General features: G+C 40.4%; 4 protein-coding genes across 15 annotated transcripts; 2 read left to right on the top strand and 2 right to left on the bottom strand.

Moving 5' to 3' along the window:
• Window positions 1-17: 17 nt before the first annotated feature.
• SCaMC (Short Calcium-binding Mitochondrial Carrier) lies at window positions 18-18,185 on the bottom strand. 4 transcript variants are annotated; one of them, XM_065482302.1, is made up of 9 exons: window positions 18,000-18,185; window positions 17,200-17,326; window positions 17,054-17,141; window positions 16,838-16,949; window positions 5,947-6,105; window positions 3,281-3,538; window positions 3,057-3,224; window positions 2,850-2,997; window positions 18-1,930 (listed from the first exon to the last, which is right to left on the bottom strand). In XM_065482302.1, exons 1-9 carry the CDS (start codon window positions 18,183-18,185, stop codon window positions 1,731-1,733), a joined length of 1,446 nt encoding a protein of 481 aa, XP_065338374.1. In that variant the 3' UTR covers window positions 18-1,730. The 4 variants fall into 4 exon arrangements, with proteins under 4 accessions (XP_065338374.1, XP_065338375.1, XP_065338377.1 ...); XM_065482303.1 differs by having other exon boundaries at window positions 18-1,921; XM_065482305.1 differs by lacking the exons at window positions 16,838-16,949; window positions 17,054-17,141; window positions 17,200-17,326; window positions 18,000-18,185 and adding an exon at window positions 13,871-14,001.
• On the top strand, window positions 11,767-12,946 carry LOC135938581 (autotransporter adhesin BpaC-like). The gene is made up of 5 exons (XM_065482307.1): window positions 11,767-11,881; window positions 11,935-11,995; window positions 12,056-12,174; window positions 12,239-12,308; window positions 12,369-12,946. Exons 1-5 carry the CDS (start codon window positions 11,834-11,836, stop codon window positions 12,923-12,925), a joined length of 855 nt encoding a protein of 284 aa, XP_065338379.1. The 5' UTR covers window positions 11,767-11,833; the 3' UTR covers window positions 12,926-12,946.
• On the top strand, window positions 13,993-20,497 carry LOC135938582 (CUB and peptidase domain-containing protein 2-like). Of its 4 annotated transcripts, XM_065482309.1 has the most exons (8): window positions 13,993-14,103; window positions 14,970-15,300; window positions 19,244-19,326; window positions 19,545-19,633; window positions 19,690-19,828; window positions 19,907-20,023; window positions 20,076-20,228; window positions 20,293-20,497. In XM_065482309.1, exons 3-8 carry the CDS (start codon window positions 19,324-19,326, stop codon window positions 20,443-20,445), a joined length of 654 nt encoding a protein of 217 aa, XP_065338381.1. In that variant the 5' UTR covers window positions 13,993-14,103; window positions 14,970-15,300; window positions 19,244-19,323; the 3' UTR covers window positions 20,446-20,497. The 4 variants fall into 4 exon arrangements, with proteins under 4 accessions (XP_065338381.1, XP_065338382.1, XP_065338383.1 ...); XM_065482310.1 differs by lacking the exon at window positions 14,970-15,300 and having other exon boundaries at window positions 13,996-14,103; XM_065482311.1 differs by lacking the exons at window positions 13,993-14,103; window positions 14,970-15,300 and adding an exon at window positions 18,186-18,326.
• On the bottom strand, window positions 20,462-27,397 carry roq (roquin). Of its 6 annotated transcripts, XM_065482298.1 has the most exons (13): window positions 26,814-27,154; window positions 26,515-26,680; window positions 26,220-26,406; window positions 25,760-25,984; window positions 24,876-25,051; window positions 24,475-24,820; window positions 23,780-24,160; window positions 23,125-23,441; window positions 22,969-23,061; window positions 22,701-22,896; window positions 22,511-22,643; window positions 22,233-22,395; window positions 20,462-22,109 (listed from the first exon to the last, which is right to left on the bottom strand). In XM_065482298.1, coding segments are annotated over exons 1-13 (2,520 nt in total). In that variant the 5' UTR covers window positions 26,816-27,154; the 3' UTR covers window positions 20,462-21,974. The 6 variants fall into 6 exon arrangements, with proteins under 6 accessions (XP_065338370.1, XP_065338368.1, XP_065338372.1 ...); XM_065482296.1 differs by lacking the exon at window positions 26,814-27,154 and adding an exon at window positions 27,262-27,397 and having other exon boundaries at window positions 22,511-22,896; XM_065482300.1 differs by having other exon boundaries at window positions 22,511-22,896; window positions 23,125-23,345; window positions 26,814-27,171.
• Between the last annotated feature and the right edge of the window lie 266 nt (window positions 27,398-27,663).

The following is a 27,663-nucleotide window of genomic DNA, read 5'->3' as shown; positions in this document are numbered from 1 at the left end:
CTAATAAAATGAGAACATTTATTGGTAGATTCATTTATTTATTCATTTCTTCAGCTGTGATACAAGCAAAATGATGTCTGCAATCACTGTGATTGATCATCCAATATTCATTCATATATATACACTTTTATTATACATAGTTTATTTGTTTGTATTATTAAGCTGACCTTTGTGTATGTTTAGCGGGAAACAGGTGTCTTTTTCAACTCTCAACTATCGGTTTAAATGAGCAACATAATATGCCCATTTGTCAGTTTGATAACAATATAATTCACGGCTCATGGTAAACTCAAAATGTGTCGTTTCAGCAAGAAACGGTGTGAGTATTAGGAGGCGAACAGACGTTTTAGTAATCTGCAGCTACTAAAGGTTCAGCGTGCTTTTTATGCGATTTTTCAACTTTAATTTTAAAGACCAACAACACGTTATTTGTGTGATCAACAGTAACAAGTGAGAAAAGCCAAAGGTGGACATCAACCACATCTAGTTAATGAATATAAATGGTGTGTACACAGACGATATAACTAATTGAATCACTTTTTAAGCATCAGTTAATTTTAAAAAACGTTCTTGGTTGTGATAAAATCGTAGCAAGAAGACCAAAGACGACACCCAAAAGAGAACAAGGCATGGAATGTGTGTCAACTTCACCGCCAGCACCGAGTTTGTGCTCGCTTGCCCCATTCGCTACAAACAATCTGGTATTTTATCGATAAGCAACTGTCTTTCGATCACAATAATATTGAAAAAGAGCGTAATTTCTCATTATCTACAAGAGCACTCTCGATTCTCAGTACAGACCATGGCGCCCTGGATGGGCGGCTTGTTTCAACCTGGACAAGTTGGCTAACTAACTGACACCCTCATTTCAAGTATAAATTAATAATAAATTAACTGCAGCCACTCGGATCAGATTTCACACCTGCCAGCAAGCATTGATTTGTGTGATCCAAGTGAATTCAGAGATTGCGGGAACATGATCAAGTAGTAGTGAACGGAGCACCCTCCATTTCCTCATTCAAGAGTTATTGCTTAAAATACTGTTTACAAAGAAAGTAAGCAATAGTAAAAAATAGAGCAGTGGTGGCGCGAGAGCGAACAATAACTATTTTCCCCTTTCACGTGACTTGGAAGAGCAGGAGTAGCTTTCTTAGTTAGTCGTGGAAAAAATGTGTGTGGTGCCGTCAGAGTCGTACAAAAATAAAATTGGCAAACTCTGCTCAAGTGTTTCACACTTGCTAACTCAACTAAGGGCAGAAGGAAGTGAGTATATCTAGCGCAGAGGTGGTGTGCTATAAAAATTTGATTCATCGCGGATATTCACATTCTCAGGGTAGGCCAAGGCTCATTTGCAAATTTGATACCAGAATTTTACTAATAGTATCAGGGTGACCATGGAGTCCTCCAAACTATGTATTCAGTCTTTGTTTGAAGGACGATACTTTCCACTTTGGGAGCATTTCGTCCACATAAAAATCAAAGAATCCAGATCTAACAAGAAGCGAATTTTTCAAATTCAACAAAGATCAATTTCACTTGCTATTAGTGTTTAAAAAAACCCTGGTCCCAAAGTGGAAGCGACGGAGAGCAAAATTAATAATAGAGGTCCTGCAAAAGTCTACTTGTAGCCTCCTCACCACTTCTTCTAATTATCACAACCAGCACTCTTGCCAATAATTTAACTCAAAGCAGCAACGTTCAGCAGAGAGAGGGTGGTGCGTACCGTATGCTCACGTCATGTTTACTCCCAGTGCTACACGACACCTCTCATAGACGACGTAGCTGATGCTGACGGCCGGCGCCACTTTGAGGAAGTTGGGTCCGATGCCGCGATACAGGCCGGTCAGCCCGTCCCGCTGGATGATGCCGCGGATGGTGCCCATCATGGTGAGATGCGCCGGAGCCACGCCCGCACTTGTAGCTACCATCGCTGCAACAGTAAAAGGCTTAGATTCACAAGGCACAACTCAAGCTCGTGGTGGCAAGCTTTTTTGAGCGGGTCTAAGCAGGGTTCAACACGCAAAAAGCTTGTCTACAAGCAGGAATCGCTCTAATGTGACTAGGGAACACCAAGTTTTCTAGATTAACACCTTTGCTTCATTCTTAGCAACATCAAAAAATATGAAAAGTATCTGTTCTCAAATCCGTGTTGTCAGAAGATCAAAATCAATTTGATACCCCTACTAGGCACATGTTAAGATTCTGCATTTTCATGACTTCTTTTGTGATTTATTTTTAATGAGATAAACATATCAATAAATCATTTTTTGACGTTCCAAAATAAAATAAAAAATATTAAGTAATGGTAAATATCAAATATGTTGTAAAGATTTGTTGTGGTCTATATCTGGTAACAGCTAACCAAATAGGAAAAAAGCTGTCCAAATTTCGTCCTATTTTTATTTTTATGCCTCTTGGAAATAAATCTTTATAGCAGTTTTAATTCATTCTAAAATTTTAGAGAAGATTTAGAATTTTAACTGATTTGATAATGTTAAATTGAAGCTTATTATTCCACTTTTACTCATTCGCGCAGTTGTCTGTGCGTCTGTGGTGTCTTTTAATAATATATCATAATTAAATAAAAACTTACTTCAATACTAGTTTAACCAACCATAAACTCACTAACTGGGTCAAATTGAAATTTTAATTAACATCGCGAAAAAGTAAATAAGTTTCCCCTTGTGAAAACTCAGCATTCATATCTACTATTCCTTTTAAATGAGTTAAATGCTCTGCACATAGTTTTGGATTGACAAAATTCGTTCGCGTTTTGAACCCTGGTTCAAAGAGTGAACAGAGAAGCCCGTTACCAAATCCAAATCATGCAGTGATTCAAAAATACTTACTCTGTGCTTGTAGCCTTGTTCTGACTAATGCTAGTGGGTAGGACGCTATTTGGCCACACGTGGAGCTGGTGGTGCCACAGGCTAGCAAAAGCAGCACTCCTGGGTTCCCTTCCGATTCGTTCTGCCGCTGGTAATAGTTTTTAAGAGTCTGAAACGGAAGTGTTGGTAAAAGAAAGTGTCGCAATTAAGATATTCTCCTTAGCTCACCTCGTACACGGCAAGATCGATGCCCGCGTAAGGAATAATGCCCAGCAGATTAGGTACGTAGCCTCTATAAAAACTTCTCAATCCCTCTTTGGCGTAAATCTTCTTTGCTGCGTCGGCAATACTACTATACTGACCAGTCTTCCTCAACGCAAGTCTTGTTTTCAGCACCTGCAAGCCGACGCAAGTTAGTTTAAATCAGTAAAATTCGACATGAGGGCACGCACCTCCAAAGGGTAAATAATAGTTTGACTGAAGCCTCCAGCAAAGGAGCCAGCCACAAAGCGTTCATAGATGGAGAGGTCCCTGGAGGAAGAGCCCCGCAGCACCCTTTTCGCCTGTTCATAGGCCATGAACTTGAGGGCCGACTCTGGCGCGATCTTGAGCACGTTGATGCCGTTCCCTCGCCACAGGCTCCACACGCCGCCCTCGGCCAACATGTTGCGCAAGCAGCTGACCAGTTTAGTTTGTTTAGTTCCGTGGACCTGCGAAAAGCAAAAGCTTCTTATATATTTTGGGAGACGAGAGGCTCGCTGGCAGGCGGCCCAGAATTTTGATAGGCTACGCTTGGTCTGCGCCCGCAACACAATTTTCTTTACGTGATGACTAATTGTAAGGCATGTGACTTTCAAACGCTTGAACAGAGCAAAATAGGCAGGAAACGCCATCTTTGTAAATATTTTTGTTTGAAAGTCTTGGGAGAGGCTTGTAGGCTGTTCAATATTATATTAATTTTTGTTACGGCTATTTCATCACTCTGCGTTAGTTTTTAAAATAATTCAACGTATTATTAATACATCCTTCATTTTTAGTTCTCTTTGTTTGAATGTACTTGAGACTTGAGTTCGGTGAAAGATTCTGCATAGTAAAATGTTTGACCATAATTTAAATATTAAATTTTTAATGTAGAAATTTACTTAAAATGCTTTAATTAGTTGATCTTTATTTTCAATTAATTACAATCTCAATTTTTAAATTCAGGGCCCATTAAGCAGCAGTGAGAGGGAATACGTGCAAGTATATCTTCGATTTGCTGTTAAAAATTGATAAATCCCAACTAATTAGCCATTATTATACTTCTGGCAGTAATATAAGAAGCAATAGCGGTAGACTAATTGAACGGGAAATCGCATCCCCCGGCCAGACAAGGCGGGCCACTTTACTCCGATTGTCCAATAATTGGGCCACTTGTTGCGCGCGGTCACTTGGCAAGCGCGTGAACAACACAGGCGCGAGTATACCAAGTGAGCAGCTCGTGCAAATCGCAGAATGACACGTTCTGGCGAACAGTTAGCTAGCTGACGTCGATTGTTGTGCTAGTGCACATTAGGTAACCAAAATGGATTTTGTGCATTACTTTCGCAACTTGCTCAAGGACGCAGCTAATCAAGACCCATTGAAGGAACGAGTTCAAAAAAATTCTGGTTTGATTTTGAAAACATTCAAACATCTTGAGTAACAATCAGCTTGTGAAACCATCTTAATCAACTTCAGGCTCCGATTTGTAACCTCAGTCAAATGGAATGTGTGTAGATTAGAGCTCTATGTATAGGGGGCAAAATTTGGAACTTAACGATTAAATTCCAAACAAGTCACGGCAGAACCCAGAGGAAGAAGGGAACAATTTTACTTTAATTAAGGAAAGTCATGGTCCGTTGCCAGAGGATGACCGCCTTCCCAAAAATGGATCTCATTACAAACAGCTCATATCCGCGACTGAAAAACATGAGTATTTTCCAAAATAGATATATCAAACAAGAAATGATTGAGCTAAGGATGGTAATAACTAGCTACTTAAAGTGGTAGTATTAAATGACTAAAAACTTGATTTTGTTTATGATTGTTTAGAGCTCACTAATTGGTTTTTTGCTAATTTCAAAAGCAGAAAATGCATTAATACAAATCCAGGGGAGTAAAAAAAGCTTCTATCCCCGCGAAAAAAGTTAAACTCTTAAAATGAAAAGGCTGAATATTTCAAATAAAATTCCAACCTACAACAGTCATATTTTACGACGTAAATTACGCTGAAGTGCTTGAGTATCAAAGCCCCACGTTGGCACCGACGCCCATCCTTGGCTTGGATTTGAGTGCTACTCGGGGTTGCATTTAATTTACGATTAAAAGCTCGTGCTCTACTTAAGAAACCAAAAAGTGCGTCAACGCAGTTAGAAATCGCATACGTATTAAATACATCATGACGGTTGCTAATCGTAACCAGCAGAAACCGAATTGCACGTGTGCTGGAAAGTGGTGCAGCATGATTCACGACTAGCGTGGCACGCGCAACTCGAATGCCCAGTAAGTGTCAACAGTTGACAGTTTAGCTTCACCGGAACTGATTTCGCCTTTAATATAACTCACAGGTGGAGCATTCAAGTGAGTATTTTCCACGAGAGCTGAGGGGACGATGGAAAACATGTTGACCACTATCTCAGCGTGACTTTGTACCGCATTAGCCTTATTTAAATTTCACAATTCACTTGATATTCCCCGCGCACTTGTTGCGATCACGATAAGATGCGAAATTTGCTCAAGTGATACGGCACATTTTGAAGAGACATCTTTCTTCTTTTGCTTGGGCAGTACCCCAGATAATATTATTTAAGAATGCTAAATCTCAAACAATAAGTTGAACAAAAAACACGTGGAAAATTCTAGAGGCCATAAGTTAATTTCTTTATGGAAAAAATATTGAAACAAAAATAATATTTATATTTCAGATACATTACATCTGAGCTGCATTGAAATGCAAGTTAACTTTCACTTGATCGAAGCATTTGTATTGAATTAACGTACTGTGCAGCATTGATTAGTCAGACCGGACGGCCTTCAAAAGGCCGAAATCCAATTCATTCGCCGCCCATGACCGGTTGTATGCAGCTAGCTCGCTTACCTGCAGAAACACCTTGAGTCGGTCGAGCGGCGCTGTGAAGGTGCGCGAAACCATGCCGGCGACTCCGCCGGCCACCAAGTGTCTCCACCACATGCCGGTCAGCATTTCTTTCTGCGTGAAATCGTCCGGCACGTTCATGTCCTCGCCGAAGTCCAGATACTGTAACAGAAAAAACACCAAGAGCTCATTAGACAGGCTGTTATCAACGGAACGTCAATTAATTACTTCTAAAAAATAGTGGTTGCTGCGTATTTGGAATTAAATACAGCAACATTTGATAGGCGTGCCGAGTTCTTGGACTCAATTTTGAACCTTCCAAGCGCCTACTCATAGATTCCTAAGTTCTCTTGCACGGAATTAGACTGAAGTGAATTGTTATTGAATTACAAAACGTTCTTATCCAACAAACTGAAAAACAGTGCAGCCACATTATACAACTAAAGACGAAAACAAAAAAGATGAAAACAAAAGACTTTGATTATAACTTTTACGAAAAAAACAAGTACTTTATTTCAAAGCTATTTTATTTTTTGAAAGAATATCCTTACAATTATTTATGCACTGATTTCTGTTTCATCGTCAAACATTAATATCATCTTCAATTTCTTTGGTGTATTGATCACTTTGGCCAAATATTCAACACGATATTGCGCTGGTTAAATAATGTTTGATTTAATTACTGTTAACGTGTAATATATATTATTGTTTAAACCATTGAAAAGATTGAGAGGTGAAATAAGAATGACTTGAAAACTGAGTAAAAAGTAGCATTGTGATACAATCGAAACGTTAAGTTTCATCATGGCATTATTATCACTAGTTGACTGACCCGTCAAATGCCACAGTCAATGCCGGCATTTCGCGTACACACTTGAGAGTCTTCGGTACACGGGACAACAGCGTCCTTGCAAATTAATTTTAGTAAGCAGAATCACGCGCCAAACAATGCTACGTAGAAAGCTGTCAAGTTGATCGATCAATCAGAGATCGCGAAAACTACTCCTACTGGCAAGAGGCGGAAATAATTGACGCAACGAAATTTGCAAAATAAACAGAAAAGGTCAAAGAGCAAAGAAATGAGACCAAAAAGACAACACACTTTAATAATGTCTCTAATTAACTGTCAAGCAGCGCTTCCGTGGGTCGAATTCCTTATCAGCAATGAAAAACAGCACAGTCACTGGTCACTGGTCACCAGAGACCCAATGAAGGGTCAGAGCCGAGATAATATCTTTATGAGCCCCACGCGAGTCTCACACTTTGATCGTGCTAAGCAAACGCATTTGAGATTGAGTAAATGGAAGTGATTGCCGCTGACAAGCTGACGCAATTTTTGCGCAATTATTTTCATGAGTTTATTATCTAACTTCGCAACAGTTACTCAACACCAATGGTTTACGTCGGCTTAGAGTCCATCGGTTTAACTCAATTGGATCTTGATTGCATATCAATTACTGAAATCCTGTTACAAAATTAAGACTGCAATTGAGTGACGAAGCCACCAAAGTCAAAAGAGCGCATTATTTAAATCCTGCAGAGGACTGAAGCACGTGAATCACGAAATTAATTAAATGACAGAGCGTGCAGTCACTGGCAATGAGTCAAGTGAGGGCCTGGCCGCTGCCATCAGGACGCACGGACGAAAATAGTCGGACAAGAGATTCGCAACACCATGCTGCTCTTTGTTCCGCAAGCATGCGGGGCTCATGATCGCGATCGTCCTTACCCGTGAATTTCAGCATTTGCTCGCCAAAAGTGAAATTTTAACCAATGGGCTCGTGCGTGCAAGAGCCACTTGTTTTGTAATTCTACTGAGGCCAAGATTATAAAATTGATTCATGCGAACAATGCAGTCCCCTGATTATTATTTTTATTTTTTAATTAAAATAACATTTATATTTAAATTTTCACGGCAGCCAGCCATACATTCAAGACAAAAATTAAAAAAGCATTTAGTCTTTTTTACTAAAAATGTATCTATTGTTAACGGGTTTCTTTCTATTTTATAAAAAATATACCAATTCAACAGATATTGTGAAATACCAAAAATAATACCCTCTTTTGAAATTATGCTTATCAAATCAACGGAATAATGGAATCGTGTAAAATGGAAAGTGATATCTGTGGAAAGAAAGTATCGCCGGCGATGGGCGACCTTGTTTCACAGCCGACAGTGCAGCTCCGCCTGCTGCAGACAAGTGTTAGGTAACCCACTACTTGGCTCGCGCAGATATATGTAGAAAAATATGCTTGCTCCACATTTGAGCGAAATAAAACTAATAGCCACGTTGAACAAAATCAAGAGTGGAATGTGAGTCCATCTCGTCGTCGAGATTTTTATTATTAAGCTGGCAAACTGTCAAAAACGCACTTTGCCATTCCTCTCGAGTTTCCTCCAAATTTACTGGAGCCTTCGCCTTGAGTTTGACTGACTGACTGACTGCTTGACCCACTTTCTGAAGGTACGCGCATGCCTCTAAGTTTTATATGTTCAAGTCACAATTAATATTAGCACTTTGCTAGGGAACTCGGAGAACGGCATGGTATTCGGGATTTTACAGATAAGAAGCGGACTTTGGCATCGTAATCAACAGACTTCTTGATAAAGTGGGTTCTCGGCGAACTAAGAAGATATAGAGGACAATAAACGCGAAACGTTGATTAAACTTAAGCACAATTTGATTTTATTGCATTGTGCACAGCTTTAGCATTAGTTTTTTGGCGCTGTCCCAAAGTGTTGATTCGCGTGCCATTCTACCGTGTGTGATCAAATATAGACAGGGGTCTGCTTCCGATATATTTAATTGCTGCCAAAAAAGAACGTTTAATGGTCAAGCGGACATTTCAAAAGAATCGGCCTAGATTTTTGCCGAAATAAATAATACCATAAGACCAATTCATATAAGTTACTATTCTGTTGCAGGGGGATTCCCCTCGCTAAGAATTTTTCATTGAAAATCGCGTTGCAGCTGAATGTAAAAAGGCGACCAGCTCTCACATTTACTGACGGTTTTTCCTCCTCACACTCCAGGCATTTGTGACGTCATTGTTGCGTTCACGCACCGATTGAGCAATTACAGTGACAAACCGCTTAGTTCTAGATCTAAATTTTTTTCGAAATTAAAAAAGTAAGGCTCCCCAAGTAACTATAAAATAATGAAACCTGATAAATAATTTATAAATTTCAATACGCTGTTGCCCACGGCTGGTTGCGAAGGGCGTTTTAGCATATCATTGCGAGTCACTGACAAAGAATGCGGTGCATTTATGCAGAACCAACCACCTAGTACAGAAAATCAAAACCAGAACACGCTCTGATTATTGGACTTTGAATTATCCAGAGAGACGACTGCGGCATAAATAAATCCATCGCAAAACCTGTTGCTCGTCTGCAAAGGGCACGCACGGTACTTTTCCATCGGCATGATTGACGGCAGTGCGAAAACATCTTAACTCCCCCTCGTTGGTGACTTAATAAGCGAATTGATCGTAATATCACTTTCAAAGCAGGCTTGCGGGAGAGTAAGAGAAAGTGGCGCAAGCCGACTCAAAATAACTTTTATATAACTGGACGTGAAGGTGTAATGGTCTCTCACCACTTGGGCCATTTGGTACAGAAGGTCGAGTTGGTTTTTCAGGTTTTGGCAGACCACGCAGGGGTCCATGTGGTGGTGGATCCTGCCACAAAGCACCATGTCTTGCTTCTCCATTTTATCCCCGGCTAAGTTAGCTGCTATAATAGGATGATTGCAGGAGAGACCAGCCCCCCTCGTTTATCACAAACGGCTCACTTGGCAGAGCAGTAGTAAAAATCACAGCACGCTTAATGCGTTGGGTCAATCATTGAATGAATGACGGTGAATTGCGAACGCAGTGCCTGCCTGGCCGCGACTGTCGGCCGCCGTTTCACTGAGAGGCACGCCAGCCGACGACGCTCTCCCAGCTGGTACGCGGTGGAGGGAGCCACGTGACGTCACGAACACGTGGAAATCACAGGTTCGAAAGTCGCGAGGGGCCCGAACATCGCGTCGTCCAGACTCATTATCGCTTCAGATCCGCAGAAAACATTTTACGTGTGACGTGAATTGGTACGATTGTGACGCCTGCAGAGAATTCCGAAGCGTAATTTCAACTGCGTGCTATCTATGTTGTCAGGGAAACGCGCGGCTTAACCGCGCTCGAGAGGCGAGCTCGCGGGGCCGCTGGGGCCCTAGAAACGGGGGTGCGTCTCCCCCATGTACTAATTCGTTCCAAAATTATTGTTACTGTTTGTTTCTTTGATATGACTCATTTTGTGCAAGGGGTGGTGCGAGCTGGGAAATAGCGTGATATTACCTTACTTAAGTTTATTTGGTTGCCAGTCTGCTACACATGTTGGCTGCTCAGGGCTGCGAGAGGGCTCGACTGCTTGCGCCGCTGGTCCGTAATCTTCCGCATTCTTTCGTCGCCTGTTAGCTCCCCTCTCCCTCTTGCACCCTGAGCGCCACCACGTCGATACTTTCAGTTATCTGTTACAGTAATATTGAGCGGCAGCTTCTGTCAGGGCGAACCAACCCTGACATATCAACGGGGTTTGGTTTTTTTATTTTTGCCTTTTGGGAAAGGTTTTTTGAAAGAGCAGAATGTCGTCTAAATAATTACAAAGTGAAACAACTCTCATTAAATTTGTCCAAATAAATATGCTGTTCGCGCTCATTCATATTTTATGCTTCTTGCTTTACTGCTGCATAGGTAACACCATATTATTCTAAGAATTATGAAACTATGGTCGCTCCAACGTGTTCGCGAGATTTATGAGTTCGCGAGCCGCTCCACGACAACGTCAGAGAAAAAAAAATAAAGTTTTACCCCTAGAAGCATCAGAGACGGTGTGGGCGATTTTACATTTAAAATTACCTTTGATTACTCCTTGTTGTACCTTACATCCCTAACTGTGTATAATGTTCTAATTTAATTTTCTCATTTTCTAACTTCCGCCATTGGAGATTTAAAATTAAAGGTTAAATGTAATTACATGGTAGAAAACCGTCTACCTCTCCAACACGTCCCAGAGCTTATTAAGATTTGTACCCAAGGGTTTTGCGCAATTCGCACCTTGTGCTATAATTACGCATGTTTAATCCTAGACCTAGCACTTTGTGGAATTTACAATAAACGCAAAAAAAACATTAAAAACAAAAATGAACTTCTTATTATGCTTCTGCACTTTTCTAGCTCATAGCGAAATGCTCATCTAGCCCGACACACAGAAAACCCCTCTTCAAAATCTCTGTTGAGTGAACAACGATATAGGTTGCCAAAAATTATAATACTCAACTTAAGGACAAAGTCAAAGCGAAAAAGCCCAGTGTGAACGGCCATGCTTGGCAGACAGAAAGAGGAGTTTCATTCATTGTCATTTACAGTAGTGTCAAGCCAATGAATATTAAATGGTTTCACGACAAAATGTCTCTTAGGTATCTTTTGAAAATTTCATTCATCATTGCAGCGGTCAGCAAAATATAGGAATTTGAGAATTTTCAGATGCTCAAAATAAATTTGTTAGAAAACTAACAAATTTTTTAGGTGGAAAAAATAATCTAAATATTAATTAATATAAAAAATTCAAGGGTTTATTAAACGGTTGTTACGTTCAGAAAGCCTCTCTAATTGAGACACATGCGATATCATTAATGATATGATAAATGGGTTGGTTTTTTGGACCACATCTAATCAATTTTGGTCATTATTGAAAGCCTATGAACCAAAAAGCAAAAATGCTCGACGTCAAGCGCTTCTGTTTCCTGACAGGAAGTCAACGTAGTATGGGGACTAGCTCTACGCAAGTGACGCAGTCGGAGCAAAACTAGAACTGAAACTGCGCAAAAATTGAAACTGAATTTTAAATATGCAAATATGGGCCACGATTTTCGGGATGAAGGGAATCGTCACATTAGTAAGTACAAATTGAATACCGGACTTATTTTTGCAGCAATTATCTCCATTTAGCACATCATAGTGATTGAGTTATGCAGTTGCCAGCTATTTTTTTATCCAAGCAATTTAGCACGTAAGAACGAATTATTAATCATATTTGAAACAAACTCAATAACGTGGCCATTATTTGAAGCACCGAAAATTATCTTTGAAGCCGTTAAAAAAAGGAGAAACTTCATAATTAGATGCTGTGGAGAAGACTCTTGCAGTAATCCAAGTGGTTCAGGGATTCAAGGCAATGGAACTGAGAATGTAAGAAATACTGTCGGAGATACATAGTTTTTTTTAATATATATATTTATATATTTTGAAACAGAACGGAGGCAGTGGAAATTCAGCAACCACTGTGGCTGGAGACACAGGAGGAGACTCGACCGCTGCGGCAGGTCGGATTTGGGTTATTTAATAATATAAGAATGGTTAAGAAGAGCTGGTTTCTTAATTAGGGGACACAACTGCCGCTGCTGAAGGAGACACAACCGCCGCTGCTGAAGGAGACACAACAGTTGCTGAAGGAGACACAACCGCCGCTGCAGAAGGAGACACAACAGTTGCTGGAGGAGACACGACGGAAGCTGGAGGAGACACCACAGCACCATCTGCTGAAGGAGATACGACAGCAGCTGCTGAGGGAGACACCACCGCGGCAGCGGATGGTGAAACCACTGTTTCTTCTGACACACCTGCAGCGCTCAAGGTTTTGAACCTGAAGATTGACCCTGAAGAACTACAAAAGGAGCCTCGAAATTTGGAGAAAGAGAGCACAGTGGCTAAGAAAACGAGTAAGAAAAAATCGGCAAAGGCGAAAGATTCAAAGAAGCGCTACGCGAGCAAAGGAAAAATTGCAGACAGGAAAAGCGGCAAAGTCGCGAAGGCGAAGACACAAAAGCAGAAAATGAAAGCGGCCGGCAAAAAAATTCGTATTCACCTGGGAGCCAAATACATGGACCAGGAATCGAAGAAAAATTCAATTCCTAAAAAGATTTCGAAAAATAAAAATTAAAATACTGCTAAATGTGTTAAACCAAGATTCTAAATATTCCTAACAAACAAATTATTAGCATTATGAAGATCGTATTCAGGTTAAATTGAGATGTCTACACCTGAGCGTAGCCTCAATCAATTACCATGAAAATAACAAAATTTAGGTCGGGGGCAAGTGACACATTATCCTAATTAATCGGCGAAAATTTGTTATGTTGTTGATGAATATAAGATCATAATTTAAAAAAGATTTAAAATCATACCAAAGGTGAACTCATTTTTAAGGTCAGTCAGGTCCTATGTATGTGTTGTCCGAGCTTCACTCACATAGCGACAAAAATTATATGCAATCCTATATTGTTGCAAGTCCAAATCCCCAAAAAATCTAGAAGAACTTGACGCAAGTAACGTACTAGTTAAAGAGACGGTGCTGTTAGTAAAGAGACAGTAGGCTTCACCTCTACTAGGGCTAAAAGAATTTTAGTAGTAGAAAATTTGGTGATTGAGTAAAGACCTATAAGTCCTCTGACGAAAACTGATTGTAGGCAGCAATAAAGAACAAACAAGTATAGTAATATTTCCTAACAACTGAAGGTTCTCCAAAAATATATTTTCACCGTAATGTTCACGCGAGAAACACAAACATTAAAATTTGGAGGACAAGTGTGAATTCACGATCGATATTCACGAGTGGCACAAATCTCATGCCAACTAAATCAACTGATTGCGTAAAGCATACGCGTCCTAATTCTTTGAATTAACCACAACCAAAGTAGCGAGAAAGACACTCGCAAAAGTCGTGCCAATTTCCCCTTCCTGGCAAAAATGACAAAGGGAATCGATCCGCGCGACGCCACCGCATTTATGCATCCTAGCAGAGTGCACCACCGGAGTGACGTCACAACGAGTCACGTCACACCGCGGCAAAGGAAAAGGTCAGCGAGAAGCAGTGGCTTCAGCCTACCTGGACGTGCACCTCCTGGACGGCCATGCTGACGGGAACGGTGGAGTCGCACCCTCGAGCGCCCAACGCGACGACAGACCGATTCGGATGCTCGAGGGCGGCTGGCTGGCTGGCTCGGAGGGGTTGTTGGTTGCTCGCGGACCGCGCGCGCTAGTCACTGAGCGGTAGCAGGCGAGGCAACCAGGTCACTCAATACGCGCGCAGTACGCCGCACAAGATCGGCCCGATTGGAGGTGAGTTCTCTGCACAAAATCGGGCCCGATTTAACAGCTAAAATTTGGACCCGGTGCAACCGGACGTGCGGTCGAGAGACACTTTGGCCTCTTTTCCTCCCCTACGCCCCACGCGCGCGGGGCTATTTTGGTGCGAGTCGCATGCCGCCGCTGATCTCTGCCCCGACGATCGAGGAATCTTGCGGGGCTTCGGAAAAGCTGGCCCTTGGCTGCCTGCACGGCCGGGACGCTCCAGAACACGTGCGTCCGACGCACAGAGAGCACGTTTCTGCGTCCATTATTATCCGTTTTGATACATGTTTATCATTGGCCTTGTTGATGAGTCATACTTTTTTTTGTGGCACCCTAGTAAGGTTTCTTTGCAAATCTGCACGAGTGGTTGAATTTTGGTAACAAATTTTTCTTGTATATTGATCATGAGTTTCCGAGTTGAGCGCTATAATAGAAGATAAATTCGAGTATTCCCTGTTGTAAAAAAGTCATCGTTTTTATTTATGCCAACTAGTTTCGGCTGTCAACTGCTGCTCTACTTCATGTAACAATTAAAAACTGAGGAGAACAAGAGTTCAGTCAAGAAAAAATTATCGCCAGATCAAATGAGTGGTTTTCAGCTCACGCAGCATGCAAAAGGAAACCACTACTTCGACTGAGAAAATATCTTGATGATGAAAATAGAAAAGAATAATAAAAAAAATACTTAAAATAGAATCAATAGCCATTCAAAGCTTTGAGAATATCATTAGCAACCCAGCACCCAGTTAAGTGATATGTTGAGGGATATTTTTAAATGAGAGTACAAAATATTCCTTAAATAAATAATTTCTATTGAATGTTTGATAATGTTGTTTGTGCGTGACGGTCCATAGGCCGCTGGCCCTGGACGACCTGAACACCGGACCTACAACTGGTATCACCCTGGAACCTGGACGTTGGGACATTGGACAACAAAGACAGCCTTGACCGGCAGCTCTAGCTGTCAATCCGGACTGACTACAGATTAGACATCACCGTTTCGATCCCAAGATGTCTACCCGCCAGTCTCTTTACTCCTTCCATCGACGCTCGGAAACCTGCTGCAATTTCCCCTTTCAGGACACTGAGCCTGGACAACTTGGACAGTCTGATCGCTCGGCAGACGCTTCCGCTCACACAGCTGACTTATTCCCGACCGCCTTCTCAACCATCAACAGCCGTCAGGTATCTTACCTCTTACACCACACATACTTGGACATTTTCGAACACTCCACTATTTCGCATCAACTCATTAACCTGGCTACCATTGGTCATTTCAAACACCGATTAAGACACTGGCTCTATATAATAGGGCTACAGTTGATAGCCGAAAATGGTTGGCATCAATAATAACGAATTTTTTACAATGAGGAATGTCCGAATTTTTCTTCTACGAAAGAAATGTCGAGTGTAACCTTCAATCAAAATTATTGCTAATTGTACCAAAAGCCTTTTTTCTCCCAAATGTGAATGTGGTATATTTTATTGTTCTAAAATTAAGTTATAATTGCTATGTTGGTATTTCTTTTTCTTTTTTTAATCATAATAATTATTTGATTGATTTATTTAAACGTCAACGGCGTACAACTATATAAATATAAACATGGAAAAATTACAACTTTTTATAGGCGGCGATGTGGAAAGAGTCATGGGTTTTTTGTCGCAGTCAAATAGGTGATGCATGCTAGATAATGTAGAAGTACAATATGCACATTTACATTTATCACATTATATGTGAACATTTGATGGAATATAATAATAATAATTATATTACTATTATTTATTGTCAGAAATTCATTCTAAAACTCAGTATTGGAATGAATTGGTTTAATTCAAGCTTCAATTTTGAAATTAAAGCCACGCTTCTAGCGCTCTTGTCGCTCTTACATGAGAGATCTACTGTTTCCGTTGCTTTATTCAAAATTATTTATATTTTAATTTTCAAGACTTTTAAGACAGTTCAGTTGGTATCAAATAATGCAGCTGCCTCAGTGATTAAATCAAGCTGATTATTTTTCAATTTTACTGCAGATATTTCCCAATCCATTAATGTTATGTTGTTATATTATAAATCATGAATAAGGGCTGCATACAGCAGCCGAAAACTAATTGAGCAGGATATTTTTTCTGTTGAAATACGGGAAATTAAACAACTTGTTATTCACCGAGGAAGCTGCACTACTTAATGTCAACGCAAAATAAAAAAAAGTTTGAGAATCTCGTGATCTTCTTCCTTCATTAGTATCTATTAACAATTTAAAATGATATTATAACCATTTCCTTGCTAAAAAATAGCACAGGACTAATTTCAATGAAATTGACAATGGATGGCTTCAGTCTTTAACCTTCTGTATCGTGTCTCAGTCTCAAAATAAATTGAGTTAACATCCTCCTGCTTTTGTGAAGCCACTAATAATTAGCAAATATAATTTGAGACGTCATTGGAGATATGAAACGCAAATAAATTACTATTTGGTAGGTTTAGAGTTGAATGATAAAAGGTTTGACGAACGTAATTCTGTTCTCTGTTACCGCCCAACAACGATATACAAACGACATTGAGCACAGTTTGCGTAAATGATGAACCCCTGACCCTTTGCCTTTGGGTAAAATGAGAGACGAGCCTCCGCTGAGCTGTATCTCACTAGTCAGATTTATCTAAAAGCTTCTGCTGATGAAGCTGATTGAAATGAAAATGGGAAAAATGGAGCTGTGTACTCACCGTCGAGTGCCTCCAGTAGTTAATGATGTCCCTGATGTCAGTGCTCGGGGCGTAGAGCAAGTAGTTTCGCCACTCTTCATAGCTTATATCTAGGGTGCCATCCGTGTCCATTCTAAGAAAAGTAAATCCCAATGATTTTTTTAATTTCAAATTTCAGTTTTTCAATCAGGTTATCAAGACTATCTTACTGTAAGGAGTAATCAAAGGTTGCTTTACCTTTGAAGCAGTTTCTTTGCTTCATTGCGATGAATCTCAATGCCTAGATGTTTGAATGCAGTCACCATCTCATCCAAGTCAATTTTCCCTGCAAGAATTTACTGCTATTAATTCTGTGGATTAAAATTATTTAAATAAATACTGACCATCCTTATTAATATCCAGACTATGGAACTGCAGGCGCAGTTTCTTTTCGTGCTCACGGACATAGTGGATAAATTCTGCCAAGCTGACATCACCACTTTTGTTTTGATCAGACTGCTCGATAAATTTCTGAAAGATATGGATACTATTAATTTACGACTTCAAGGAGAGTTAAAAAATAAAAAGAGTGAGATTTCTAACTCTAGCGATTCAAAAATTATATCCCGCTAATTAAATGTATTTTAATAAAAATTCGCCTTATTTTGGATTTTGGAAGGGTCTTGGATAAATTAAGAGAAAATATTTAAAAATAAACAATCATAATTATGGCTCTCAATTCTATATAATAGAAACAAGACATGCGCTACTATGTCTTCATTTAAACGGCGCCAGACAAAAAAAAAATACAAAGCTCTGGTGCGTAGAAGATAAGAAACAGCTTCAAAATTCTATTTGCAGAAAGGGGGCGTGGTTCGCAGCACATTAGGCTATAAAAATCTGCCGTGTTCTAGAATGTCTCTGCCTCAAAGTGCCATTTTTTTGCCAAGTTGAAGAGAAAGTCAGCAGCGTTATTATTAACACCAAAAATCCGCCAATTAAATCCATCATTACAGAGATCAGCCGAGAGCTAAAAGATAAAAATATGAAACATCAAACAGCACATTGCTTGCTGAGGTCGGGGGTCGAGAAACAGAGCGCTTTCATAGTAGGTCAGCGACCCCGATAAGCGCGGCGAACGCCGTCGGGCATTGTGCGCGGTCTCTAGAGCAAAAACGTGAGCAGAGAAGGCGAAATGGGCCACCTGTGCGTATCCCTGGTGCACCCCGGTGTCGTGCAGGGCCTGGGTGAGGTCTAGAATGTCAATGCGGCCGTTGCCGTCCAAGTCGATACGCTTGAATAGGCTCTCCAGCCGCTCCTCCTCCACCTGCGGCAGCTCGTGCAGGTAGTGGTTCGGCGGCTTGATGCTCCCGTTGCTACTGTTAGGCATTTCGGCACTCAGTCGGCTCTCATTCTCCGATTAATTGACCGACGCGAATCACGAGCTCCCGAACTTGCCGAGCCCGCAAATTTTTGTTGCTCTCCTGCGCTGCTTCCGAGGATTTCCGCAATGCGTCAGCTGCTCCAGCAGGTATGCCAATCGCGGTGGCAACTTTAGTCTAAAAGAAATGAGCTGAATTTCACGTCGACTTCATTATTTAGACAGTTAAAAAATTGATTTCAAAACTTTAATATTAAAAAAACTGAAATTATGCTGCTGAGAAACTAACACAAGAGTAACTTGTCTAAGTAAATCACCTGTAGGTTAGTCATTCCTCAATTTGACCTCAATACGCGGGAAAAGCACGCGCTAATCTTCGGATGTTCTTGTGTAATACCGAAGGGCAAAAAGGCAAAAAAGTAGAAATCAAGGTCTAAGCGATTAACGTGATTATCTTCATCTCGTGTGTCTCTCTGGTAAATTGTCTTCACAGAAGATTTCTTCCAGTGAAATCATTACAAAAAATTAAAATAGAGGGAAGAGAATGTGTATTAGAATTTTTTTGTCATTTATTGAATACAAAATATTCCAGTTACTTAACTTTTGTAAGAGGCCAAAATAAGTAAGCGTTGATTATATCGATTATAATTTTATTGTATAACTTCTAGCATTGATAAAAAGGTGCTGTTGAGATAAGAAGAAAACATCAATAACACGCACTTGAAAGTATTTATCATATTTTAACATCGTTTCAAAAGTACTTTTGGGGAAATTTTTTAATCATATCATGTGTCTTTTTTGTGTTCGCCTTCAAGATAAGAAAAGAGCACATTCTGCGAGACAGTTGCGAGATTACTTCAAAAGAGTAAAATAAATAGGGAGGCAGTGATTTTGAGCGCTTTCATTGTTTAAATTTTAAATATCAACAATGATGACTGCTGAAAAATACGGACCCATTTTAACTCTAATATTTCTTCCATTTCTATTGCATGGTGCGCGCTTTTAAATTAGTTGATATAATTATTACAGTTATTAATATCACCTTTGTAAATTAATTATATCTGCAGGTGCTTCATCAAAGAACATCGGAATTGAGTCCAGAATTGTCGGCGGAGAAAATGTGGCTCTTCAAGGCGAATATCCCTATATGGTAAGAAATAAAAAATATCATATTTTCTACTATTTAAAATAATATATTTTCATGCATTTCTCTTATGAAATATAATTTATTTTTATATAACTTGTTTTAACCACTATTATTGATAATAATGGCAACTTTGCGATCGAGACCACCACACATTTTTTTCTCTAAATGTAGCCAATATCACATATTATTTTAATTAATATTTTTCTCATATTCTTTAACAGGTGGCACTTTTATTCAAAAATCGGACAATGTGCGGAGGAACCATCCTGAATGAAAATTATATACTAACCGCCGCGCACTGCATTCATAAGTAAGTCTCCAGTGTATTATTGCCCAAAACAATTTTAAACGAATCATAATAATTAGCTTGGATTTGCAATACTATGAAGTCCTCTCTGGCTCCAATCTTCTGTCAGAGGCTAACATCCACGTGGTCACAGAAGCTAAAGAGCACGAAGAATTCATTTTCCAGCAAAATCTACCAAACGATGTAGGACTCATGAAGGTCAGCAGTTTTTTATTATTCGTTATCATATTATGTTACCCTAAGTAAAATTAATAAATCAAATCTAACATAATACAGGTGAACCCACCATTTGTGTTTGGGGAGTTCGTCCAGCCTGTGACCCTGATTGACCAGGGGTTGGAAATCAACGACACCACTGCTTCTGGGGTTGCCTTGGGCTGGGGAATGATTTATGTGAGTCTGTCGACCGTTATTTAATTTATATAAATTGAAAAATTAATTCCAGAGCGGCAGTGACTATCCAAATGAACTCATGAAAGTGGAACTGGACGTGTTCTCTGACGAGGAGTGCCTGAACGCGTATTTTTACGGCCCGACCGAGCGATCGATTTGCGCCGGCATGTCCATCGGCTCAGACAGCCAATTGGGGATTTGCGGGGTAATAAATTAAATTATCTTTATCCAGAGAGATGGGATTTGTAACACTGGATCACTGCACTCAGGGAGACGCGGGCGGACCTTTGATTGTCGACGGAATTCAAGTGGGAATCATTAGCTGGGCTCGTGTGCCTTGCGGAGAGCCAGGATTCCCTGCTGTCTTCGCGCAAGTCTCGTACTATACAGATTGGATCAAGGCTAACTCTGGGCTTGTTTAAAATTAAAACCATCGTGTTTTCTTTGATAAATAAAAACAGATTTATTAAATTACATGATAATTCTGCACGATTCCACCGTAGTAATAATACACATTTAAATATAGATTAATATAATCGATACAATTCTCTTCTTGATAAACATGCGCAACATGCTCGTTTAAAGTTACAGTAAAAAAATTAAAGAAGAATAAGTGAGTCTTCCAGTAGTTTTCCTGTTATGTATACATACGCTGTTTGACAATAGTTTTACAAAGAATAGAAATAATTTAAATTAAATAACTGAGTGTGTCACACATTGTGTTTTTACAGCATGTACAAATTGTCCCATTTAACCATACATTCAATTTGAATAGGCTTCAGTCTACCAGTGTATATTCTTCATTTAGTGTAGAATACAGTCTCAAAATGAAACCACATTACTCTCCTAAGTAGTAAAATATTACTTGCTATTATTTAGTAATGTTGCTAAGTTTCGGCTAATCGTCAAAAAGCCTCAGCCATCTATGTACATACAAGTCTCAAATCAACAAAGATAAGGCTAACGGGTTCGAAGCCACTAATCGTGTTATTGCATTGACGTAAATTTTGACAAGTCTGTTTCCCATGATTCACTTTTTTGATTACCATGATTTAGATTTTTCGTGCGTGTGAGTGTGTGTGAATTTATCTGCCTCAGCGTTGGACATCAACGATAATAAAATATTCGCAGCAAGACAAGCTACTCAGTTAGTATGTGAGGGTGTCGGTGATTGCAAAATCTCATTTTGCAACCAAACTGACAATGAACATTCCTTTTTTGCAAATTTACAAAATTGTGCAAAAAGCTTCTTGATCATTTTGTCGATAGTATAAAAATAACTTTCAAAAAATAGATGGCTGATAGCTGTTCCATTTCCAAAGATTTGCACCCGTCTGGAGAAAACAAGGATATCAATTTTTTTCATAAAGAAACAGCAGTACATTTTTCAACATGAAGCTACAATAATAAGAGATGACTCTGTAACCAGTGTTCAAATACACATATTTTTGAATACACAGCACAATGTGATCACCAAATAAAAGTTAACTAAAATTAGCGAGGAAGCCTGTCACGCTTCTAGGAGTGAAATAACGAATGGTCCAACACTTAATCTTTCGAGGGGGGGGGGGGGTAATTCTTGATATTTACAACAATAACCAACATTAATTATAAACATGCTACTACCTAGGCGAATAAGGACTTACCATACCCAAATGATGTCAATCTACTTGGATCTTAAGTATCAATATCAACATATAATTTTTAGAGGTGTTCTTGCGCAAACATACACACCTACTTTTATGACTGATTTGAGACAGAGGTTATAAATTAAAAGCACAGCAGCTGCAGCCATTACCGCAATCTTAAGAAAATAACAATAGTAATAATTGACCTTGCTAATGTTGAATGATTGTGTTGAAACAAGCAAAGTTGTGTAAGTTGACACATTTCTTCTTAAAGTTGAAAAGTGAAAAATGGATAAAGTGAAACATCTATCCAAACACTACCATCAAGGTCTTCCGGCGGAGTGCTCCTCCTCGCTGCTCCACCGTTTTTCCTCCTGCTCAAGCTCTGATTCCCACCGTAGGGCGAATTCTCTCATGTCGTCGACCAAGTGACGCTCATAGCTTTCTTCCTCTTCCTTCTGCTCATCAAAGCAAATAAAAAGTTTAACGCCATAAATGAGAAAATTTAGAAATCTTTAGGCCTCTAAATTGATTTTGGGAGGTTTATGGTTATTGTTCGACCAAATGAAAATTTCAATTACCATTTTCAGTTCTCTCTCCTGTTGTAGAATGTTGTGTTCAATTTGGCGGAGTTCTTGAGCAAGACGTTCTCCCTCTTCATTACCATACGCAAACTTCAGATCATTTATTTTCTTCTCTAGTGAGCGGATTTGCTCATGCATTTTCCTAGGATCATCAATAAACCTACAAGCATAAAAATTGTTAAATGTACCCTGATTAGCTAAAATGTATAAAGCATCTCCAAGAAATGTGCCGACCAAGAAAAAATAATATAATATTGCATTCTTTTAGAACTTACCCAGATTTCACTGGGGTGAGTTGTTCAGGACTCTGAGTTTGAAGCATGATGGAAAGTGGGTCAATGTAGCTGTGCATCATTTGACTCTCAGCAGGAGAAATGGAATGACGCTGAATGCCCCCAACTAGTCCCTCTGTGAGCAAGCAATTCTTGTTGAGCAGATCAAGTTCCATTAAGAGATGTCCCGTACCTTCCGGCTGCTGAAAGTACCACTGGCTGGCACGTTTCATGTCTCCGAGCGACGCCGTGCCTTGCAGTGGGCGATGGATGCTCGGAGAGATTGGGCCGTAGTGGTTCACGCTGTCTCTACAGTCCTGTCCAGTCTTGTTATTGGCCCAAATCGAAAAAGCAGTCAATTCGGAATTAGTCTGTGCCGAGAATGGCATCTGCAAGTGCGGCGAAAGAGAAAAGAGGAGTTAATCAAGGTTGAACGCAAGATCAGTCATGGAAAACTATACCATAGAGGGACTGGGTGTGTCGGTACTATCACAACCGATCATTTTCTCAATTTGAGAAAGAATTTCGTGACGCCTTTGTTTCAAAGAAGCCAACTGAGGAGCGACAGGGCGAGAAAATTCAATTCATTATTGCTTCGGTGCCAGTATAGAACTCACCTTGATTCGCGAATCTGATCTGGGAGGATAATGCTTGCTAGGAATATCCAAGGGAGCAACGTCTGCAGACACAGGGCTTCTTTGCAAGAAGTCAGACTGTCCTCCTGGAGTGTACATTTGGCCGGTCGAGCTGAGCATGCTGCTTGTGCTGCTAAAGTCATAGGGGTACTTGGCATTCTGCGGGTATGCCTGGCCGTTGGGTTGAAACTGCTGCTGGGGTCCTGGGGGATACGTGGAACTGTAAGGACCGCATTCGACAGAAGGCCGTGGAACAGCGATCCCAAGAGATGATCCGACACCAGCCAAAGGCATTATACCTTTTGAAATGAATTAGCAGGTTAGACTTGTCAATGTGTGAGAGATAAGAAAGTGTATGGAAACATCGTTCAATTAGACATTTGATTACGTTGCTTTTATTCTGAGTCATTACTAAAATTGCCAGATTTTAGAAATAGGACTTAATTTTTTCGTTGGCTGCATATGGGTAGAAAGCATGGGTTATGATAGTGAATTAACTTGAATTTATTGGGATCCGTTTTTCCCTTTATCGCTAAGCTTACAAGATTCAACATTAAGGGGCGGCAAGAATTAACAGCAACTTTTGTAATGCTTGGTTTTTGTGTTTAAGAATTGAATTGTGTAAGCTGTGACTTACCTTCTCTGGCAGAATGTGCAGGATACATGTGGCTATCTGGCGAATGGTACAGCCTGTCATGAACCAGTCCCTTCTCCTTCATCCCATCCATTTTATGTCCGGCAGCCCTAGGAGAAGACTTTCGATTCTTTGCCCGATACCTCTCAAGCTCTTCCTCAGAATGAGCGAAAGTGCAATTTATGGTGCGTGGGCACACACCACGGGTCACCAGGTCTCGGCACATGCTGACCTTGTACCTGGCACCGACATTCATAGCCCCATCACTTGATTTTCGGGCGACGCCCCCGTGCTGCGCTAGGAAGCGAACCAATCCAGCCCCGACTGTGCGTGCAGCTTCCAACGCAGCTGCCAATTCAGGCCATGTCGGGGCTCCAGATGTTTCTGTAACAAAAATTAAATATTGTTTTAGACAGGATAAAATTATAATGAATTAGGTAATTACTAAAACTGCATATAACTGCAGATTGACTAAGTGGGTTTTAAAATATTTTAATTACAATTTAACATTTGAAGGAGGAAATTTTAGAAATATTATAACTTGTGAGACAGTGTCAAACACTCACTTTCAGTACTACTTATCTTTACAGCATTCCAAATGGACAAATTAAATTTTGATTGCTTTCTAAGCATTATCTAGACAGTGAGAAAGCTTTCAAAATCGGAATTATTTTATGATTTTGTTAGATTTCAATTACCAGTTGGATTGCAGCATGGGTCAATAGCTGCCAAGAGCTCTAAACTGACCCTCAGTCCTCCGAGCAGACCTCCCGGATCGCCGGTTCGTTGGAGCGCGATCATCAGTTCCTGAACTGACTGGATGAACGACTGAGGCGTCTGCAGCTTGTCCATGATGCTTTGCATGTGCGACTTGTGGGCAGCATCACCATACAAAAGCGAAGACCACTGGTCAGGCGCTATTCTCAGACCTGCCTCAGTGGCGATTTGCACGATTTGGGCATCGTGCTCTCGACGTAACGCGTCATAATTGCGGAACTCTTCTTTTAATTGCATCAGCGACGAGTCACCCTCACGCTTGGAAACCTGACGATGTAAGAGATTAATACATGGCCAGCCAAGTGATTCGTGATTTGCGTACTTTGAAACACGAAGCGCGATAGAGCAGTTGCACCACATGCCCTATGCTTGTTTTAGATGCTTGCGGGAAGTGAGGTTCAAGCCGCTGAACCACAAACATGACCAGAACTTTTCTGGAAAGAGCAGAGCCATCTTCCAGTGCGAGCAAAACTAACCGTAGGACTTCTTCTTGCATGGCTGAACAAGTCATAGAAGTTGTTGTTAGAACATTACAAAATTTGCAGAAAAACGAGAATATACATGGGTAAAATGCAATTAAATGTCAAAATGGTATACCCTGATTCAACAAATATAAATATACGATTTATTTTATTTAAGACCCTCTGCACAGCACTCCCCGTGGGCTATGAGCTCACTGGGTACCAGGCCCCAATAACACCGCCGAGCGGATAACATGGTGCCAGAGTGGCCCAAGTGGCCGCAAAGGAGCTTGGGCCTATTATGGCCATCTTTTCGCCTCTCTGCACCGAGGTCTTTAATTGAAACGCCAGACATTTGTCCATAAAGACGCTGGAAAGGTGCGCAAACCAGCAAGTGGCGAGTCAGCATTGATGCACCTCCCAGCCCTTAGAGCTATTTGAACATTTGAAGTCCCTAAATGAACCACCTATTGCCACCTATGACATTGGGTGGCCAGCATTAGATCCCAGAGCTGCTCAAATATCTCCCATTGCTTTGACATTCCTGAGAATGCCTTAACAATGCGAGCAAACGGGCTGGTTGGTGGTAAAATTTTTAAGTTCATGAATACTGCCAAAATAACAGATTTAGATTGAATGACTTAAAGCTTAACACATAACACAACTTCAATCGATGATGTAACTCACTTAAAAATGGTATCTATCACAATATTCCATGGACATTGGGAATTCCTTAATTTTTTACCTGGTCCAAGAAATTGACAGCCTCTAGCTCTCACAGCAGCCCACAAATTTGCTGACAGTTGTTGCGGGTTCTGGTGATGCAGTATCAATTCAGTAACTGATCTTTCTCCCAGCGATCGGGCAGCTCGCATTGCTCTCGACCGGCCTTCCTCCTCGAATAATTGGCAGTTGATTAAAGTAACCAACTTCTTTTGCATGGGTCTGGACAATGCATTTGTTGTGCCTCCTGTGAACAAAAAATATGAATCAGTATGACAATCCAATTTCCAGCAACATTGCGTTGAGTGATGTAAAAAGCAACAAGTGAGTCACACCCAGGAAAACTTAACTAATTAATTAATCACCAATAGCTCTTCAAACAAAACAAAATGAAACAAAATATTTTTGACATTTTAGCACTAATGAAATATAAAATGGAACCAACATTAGTGTATATTTAAGAGTGAACAATAATTTAATACCTGGAAATGGCTTTAAATAGAGAGCCATATCCTCGATGCATTTTTTCGCTCTTCTGTAACAGCCAAGGTCTTCTGGCGTCAAGTGTTTAACGTTTCCATTGGCATCGTTGTCTGGCAAGGGTGTGCCAAGTAACTGGAGAATCGCATGGTTGATGGGCAGATTCTCCAATTCAGAGCTTATGTTGTACTGAAAAATCAAAAGAACATAATTTGAGAATTTGCCATGTTCAACGGCAGGAACCAACATGAACGAATTTAGGTTCATTTGCTAGACAGCTGAACTGGACGGACTGACCTGATCGAAGGGGCACTGTTTTCTGTGCAAGGTGAACAGGCAAGACCTGCACACGGTGTGCCCACACCCCAGGCTGATGGGGCCCCTGGCTGCTGGGTCAAACTCATTGCAGCACACGGGGCAAGTGAGGAATTCAGTCCACTGCGGCGCCTGTATCGGCATCCTCCTGAAATTTCATGAATGCTGACACACATTTCGCAAATTCCTCTATTGAACAAGCGCCTCACGAACTTTGTCGTTGGCGCAATTTAATGTGCTGAAAAATAACGCTAATGAGTCAATAAAATTAAGGCGCTTACATAATGATTAGGAATTAAAACGTTGGAGCCCCTCGAGCCGAATAAATCGCTTTTGATACGCACTAACTCGCGATACACACTGCTCACACTGACAAGTAGCGATAGTGCTTTGCCTGGCCCGACCCTTCCGAGACTGCGTGTTGGGGGAAAATTTTCAGACGTTTCTAGAGATATGCGGATCGCTCTGATAAAATGTGAGACTTTGTCAGCACGTTAGAAAAACAAGGTATTTATCCAGTAACGGCACCACGTTGCAAAATTTGTCACAACAGGACAAGTTTTCGGAAAAGAAAGGAATTACGTGACAGTGCGTAAACAAAATAAGGGGGCGTGACTGCATAGAACATTCCGGTCGCGCAATTGCGACCCAATTTTGCATTGCCTCTCTTTTGACAGCGGATGCATTTTTCAGCAAAAATTATTGCCCGTCTTGGAATGTTCGACATACTTTACGAAGTAGGTGTCTATTCATCAGCGAAGCCTCTGAATCCAGGGAGATTTCATTCATGATATAGTTCACTTTGACACATCGCCATTCCCTGTAATGTTCGTCTGTTTTGATTCCCTTTCCCCTTACCCTTCAACACAGATACAATGTGTACAATTGCCAACGTGACAGAAAAGTTAAAAACATTTTTTACAAGGGAAGTCTTATTTAGGAGTGAAATTTTATGCATTAATACTGTACGCAAATTCATAATTTAAAAAATATTTTGATTTGATTAACAATATCCAAGTCTTTATCAACGTTTATGCATCGAATAAATTTTTTCATCTTGGTTGCATTATTACAGCCGCTATGATAGGAAGTTAAAGAGCCCGTGAGCGGTAAATTTTAAACGTCATCAAA

Source organism: Cloeon dipterum, chromosome 3 (assembly GCF_949628265.1).
Source record: "Cloeon dipterum chromosome 3, ieCloDipt1.1, whole genome shotgun sequence".
NCBI classification, from domain to species: domain Eukaryota; kingdom Metazoa; phylum Arthropoda; class Insecta; order Ephemeroptera; family Baetidae; genus Cloeon; species Cloeon dipterum.
Note: the sequence above shows the minus strand (reverse complement) of the source record. Positions and strands in the feature narration are given on the sequence as shown.

Excerpts from the sequence above, each read along its gene's own strand:
- LOC135938582 (XM_065482308.1), top strand. The coding sequence starts at position 19,105 with ATGATGACTGCTGAAAAATACGGACCCATTTTAACTCTAATATTTCTT. Across the intron at positions 20,024-20,075 it reads TGGGCTGGGGAATGATTTAT|AGCGGCAGTGACTATCCAAA; the intron begins GTGAGTCTGTCG and ends AATTAATTCCAG. Across the intron at positions 20,229-20,292 it reads GCCAATTGGGGATTTGCGGG|GGAGACGCGGGCGGACCTTT; the intron begins GTAATAAATTAA and ends CACTGCACTCAG.
- roq (XM_065482295.1), bottom strand. Across the intron at positions 25,985-26,219 it reads CTATTTAAAGCCATTTCCAG|GAGGCACAACAAATGCATTG; the intron begins GTATTAAATTAT and ends TTTTGTTCACAG. Across the intron at positions 23,442-23,779 it reads TGCACATTCTGCCAGAGAAG|GTATAATGCCTTTGGCTGGT; the intron begins GTAAGTCACAGC and ends TCATTTCAAAAG.
- LOC135938581 (XM_065482307.1), top strand. The coding sequence starts at position 11,834 with ATGCAAATATGGGCCACGATTTTCGGGATGAAGGGAATCGTCACATTA. Across the intron at positions 11,882-11,934 it reads TGAAGGGAATCGTCACATTA|CACATCATAGTGATTGAGTT; the intron begins GTAAGTACAAAT and ends ATCTCCATTTAG. Across the intron at positions 12,175-12,238 it reads AAGGCAATGGAACTGAGAAT|AACGGAGGCAGTGGAAATTC; the intron begins GTAAGAAATACT and ends ATTTTGAAACAG.
- SCaMC (XM_065482302.1), bottom strand. The coding sequence starts at position 18,185 with ATGCCTAACAGTAGCAACGGGAGCATCAAGCCGCCGAACCACTACCTG. Across the intron at positions 6,106-16,837 it reads ACTACTGGAGGCACTCGACG|TATCTGGACTTCGGCGAGGA; the intron begins GTGAGTACACAG and ends TTTCTGTTACAG. Across the intron at positions 1,931-2,849 it reads AACAAGGCTACAAGCACAGA|CGATGGTAGCTACAAGTGCG; the intron begins GTAAGTATTTTT and ends TTACTGTTGCAG.